The sequence below is a fragment of the Triticum dicoccoides genome, chromosome 6A (genome assembly GCF_002162155.2).
Source record: "Triticum dicoccoides isolate Atlit2015 ecotype Zavitan chromosome 6A, WEW_v2.0, whole genome shotgun sequence".
Classification (NCBI taxonomy): domain Eukaryota; kingdom Viridiplantae; phylum Streptophyta; class Magnoliopsida; order Poales; family Poaceae; genus Triticum; species Triticum dicoccoides.
In genome coordinates, this window is record NC_041390.1 from 53,997,948 (window position 1) to 54,001,288 (window position 3,341).

A 3,341-nucleotide genomic window follows, 5' to 3' on the forward strand; every position below is an offset into this window, starting at 1 on the left:
GTGTAACAGGAAACTAGGCAAGGCCAACGCTTGGAAAGGAACGGCGTGGGGCTGGTTGGCCCTGCTGCTACAGGGGTGGCTGCAATCCCCTTTCCTGCTACTCGCGACGTGACAACACCAGCAGCTCTCAGTTTTTTTTTTGAAAGATCCAGCTTGGCTGGCATTGATTGATTTAGAAGGGAGCATATGGAATACAAGGTTTGATCAAGCGATCAGAGGGAAAAGAAGGAAAGAGATACAATCAAAGGGCAGACCTTTGGCCTGCAGCTCCCAGTAAAGAAAACCGTAAGCTATTATCTCACACCCAGATCCCCAAAGGGGGGCTCGATTGACTTTGCTCCGGCAAGCCGCCAGTGGTCCATCATGCGTCGAATGGCGTCGATGACGTCCTTTACCACCGCTATCTTCGACCTGAAGGTGCAATTATTTCTTTCCATCCAGTTGTTGGTGGGCTTTATCGTTTTGTGACAATAGTCTCTCCCCGCATCGTTTTATGTAGGGTGCCTCTCCCGTACCAGAACACTCGCCAGCATTCTCTCGTTTCGCTCTATCTACTATGTTATTCTCTGTGTGTTAGCATATGTGAAAGTGTGAAATAGTCTTTTTGACTACGGTTTTGATCAATTTGAATGCCGATTGAGAAGATGTTGCAGTTGAGGAAAAGATAGATCATGGTAAGATCTATCAATTTTGGTTGGTTTCGTTCGCATGCATGCTTTTGTTTTGTTTGAATACCTTCTGAGTATGTATTCTCTGTTGTTTTACCATATGTGAAAGTGTGAAACGTAGCCACTTTGACCGTGATTTTGATCAATTGGAAGGATGACTCAGAAGATGTTGTAGTTGAAGAAAAGATAAATCAAGGTAAGATCTATGCATTTTGGTTGGTTTCGTTTGCAATCATGCTATTTTTGCTCTGTTTGATTAGCTCCTCAGTTTTTCTCTCTACTGGTTTAGGCATTATTTGATCACTTTGTGTAGTCATTTGGAGCTTCTGTGTAGGATTTGCGGTGCGAAGTGAATCAGGAAGTCGAAGATCAAGTGGGTACATGCATGTATGCATGGACATTTTCTTGTTAGGATTTTCGTTTTGACCAAAAGATCGTCGCTACCGCGCGGTCACCCTTCTTGCGGGCGAGGCTAACTAGCTGAGTATTCACGTGATAATGCTAAATAATACTAGAGAGGTAGTGGCTCCAAAAATATACTACTCCAAAGAGCTCTTTTGAGAACCGTAAAAAATCTTACTCTAAAAGCACAGTCCAGGCACAAACCACGACTTTAAAAAGGTACCAATAGATTGAACTAATCTGCTGTGAGAACAGCAAATACAACAAGGTAATGATGCAGATCAGAGATCAGAATCTTGTTTTTCAAGTGCTCAATTCATTTATTTCCCTGGTGGTCACATCTCACATGACCACAATACTATCTAGACGCACGCCTAGAACGGACAAATACAGCGGCTGATGATTCCACGAAGATCACGTTATCTCTTTATTCTTGAGACGCACCGGCTCATGATTCTGAAGAAAACTATGTACAAGACAACCACCCAGCAATGTATGAACTCCATCGTAACCTGACAACTTCGCAAAATCCATGCGTCTGAATGAATCACAAAAGCATATCCCCTTATAGTAATTCCTAGCTTGGGCTACACCGGTGGCAGCAGCATGGGTTCACCCGGTGGTGCTGGGTTGATTCTGCAGCCAAAAGAAGAAAAAAAAAAGGCAGTTTTAGCCACAGTTACCTACGAATGAAAAGAACTCGTACCATGCAGGACAGGAGCACCGTGTGTGGCGGACGAGCAGCGTCAGGCATCGTGGCGGTGCTGAAGAACGTGTAACATGGCCATGCATGAAGGACGAGGGGCCTGCGAGGACTCCACAGCATGGAAGACAAGTCAGGATGGCACTTCATACCTGCCCTGCTCAAAGAAGGCCGAGAAGGCACCGATCCCGGTGGCCGCCGCGATGAACCAAACGAGCAGCGCCACGGGGAGGGTGAGCCCGGCCGCGCCCATGACCATGTAGGAGAAGGCGAAGGTGAGCATGGTGGTGAGAATCCACACTGATGCCTTGAGCCGGTTCCTCCGGGTGGAGCCGAGGGTGGCCCTCTTGTAGAGCCAGAGGCTGAAGAAGAGTAGAAGCAGGTCCGCGTAGGAGGTGGCGACGAAGGCGACCATCGCCGCGTCGCCCCGGGAGTGGTACACCGCCATGACGGAGTTGAAGGTGAGCAAGACGAACATCACGGGGACGAACACCCAGGAGAAGCCGCCACCGCCATTGGTGCCGGCCGCATCACGTGGCTGCTGCATATTTTGGCTTCCTTGGAAGACAGTACTACTACTATTTCCTGGCCTGTGCTTAGCTTTAGCAGAGGCGAGGGAGATGTAGATGTTTTGGTGCGAGAAGAGAAGGGGCTCCATCGGCAGGTATATATGGGCACGCTCGCAGCAACCATGAATCTCCCGTCAGCTTTGGTCTTCCCTACCAAATGCAAATGCAAGCGGACAGGGACAGCTTAACACCCGTCTGCGTCACTGCCCCACGCCTTTCCGTACCAAACGCAACGGTTTCTTCCCCAAAATTCGTCCTACACGTAGGCGACGCACTGAGCAACGAGAGGTACGCTGCCGACGATCGTCCAAATAAGAGACGATGCACTTCCTTTTCTTTGGAGGACAGTTAAGACAAAATGCAGTAGAGCAAAAGGAAAAACAGTACTACGTAATTCTATAGGGCGAACGTTTGTCAGGTTTTCTTCCAGCACGACACCATATGCATCGTCAAATTTGCGCTGTACTAGTGGATGCATACTTCTTTTTATTTACTATTAATCCGTGATGAATGGATTCTGACGAAGCGCAAATCGCCGCGCAGAACCTGCAGATAACACCAGCCGCACACAAAATCTGGTGAGTCACTCAACACTGGCATGCTCAGACCCGACGGTTGAGCGATCGACGTCTCTTTTCCCCTCGGACCGATCGTGCGTGACATCAACCGGAACTAACCACCTTCTCCTTTTGTTTTTCACTCACTGACAAGACAAAGTATAAGGCGAGCAGCAGCTAGGAAAGCGAGTCGGCGGTGGGATTAGCTGGAACCGCCTTTCTAATGGAGCAGTACGAACTCAAAATAGTACTCTACTCCACCAAACTTTAGTGGGGATTATTAGTTATCTTCTCCGGGGGAAGCAAATGTAATGGAGTGTGAATCCTTTGGATGACGCAAACCCTGTCGGTGCCGCAAACTTTAGTGGGGATTATTACTAATACATTCAATAAACAGATTAGTGTATTCCCTTCAAAAGAATTCTATGAAGGCATCCTAGAA

At 47.8% G+C, this 3,341-nt stretch overlaps 1 protein-coding gene across 1 annotated transcript; it reads right to left on the bottom strand.

Annotated features, from left to right (window-relative positions):
* Positions 1 to 1,363: 1,363 nt before the first annotated feature.
* On the bottom strand, positions 1,364 to 2,431 carry LOC119315632. The gene is made up of 2 exons (XM_037590176.1): positions 1,926 to 2,431; positions 1,364 to 1,706 (listed from the first exon to the last, which is right to left on the bottom strand). Exons 1-2 carry the CDS (start codon positions 2,429 to 2,431, stop codon positions 1,658 to 1,660), a joined length of 555 nt encoding a protein of 184 aa, XP_037446073.1. The 3' UTR covers positions 1,364 to 1,657.
* Between the last annotated feature and the right edge of the window lie 910 nt (positions 2,432 to 3,341).

Bases quoted from the DNA above. Each gene is read 5' to 3' on its own strand.
- LOC119315632 (XM_037590176.1), bottom strand. From the start codon at position 2,431: ATGGAGCCCCTTCTCTTCTCGCACCAAAACATCTACATCTCCCTCGCC. The intron at 1,707-1,925 runs GTATGAAGTGCC...TTTTGGCTGCAG, and splicing joins GCCTTCTTTGAGCAGGGCAG to AATCAACCCAGCACCACCGG.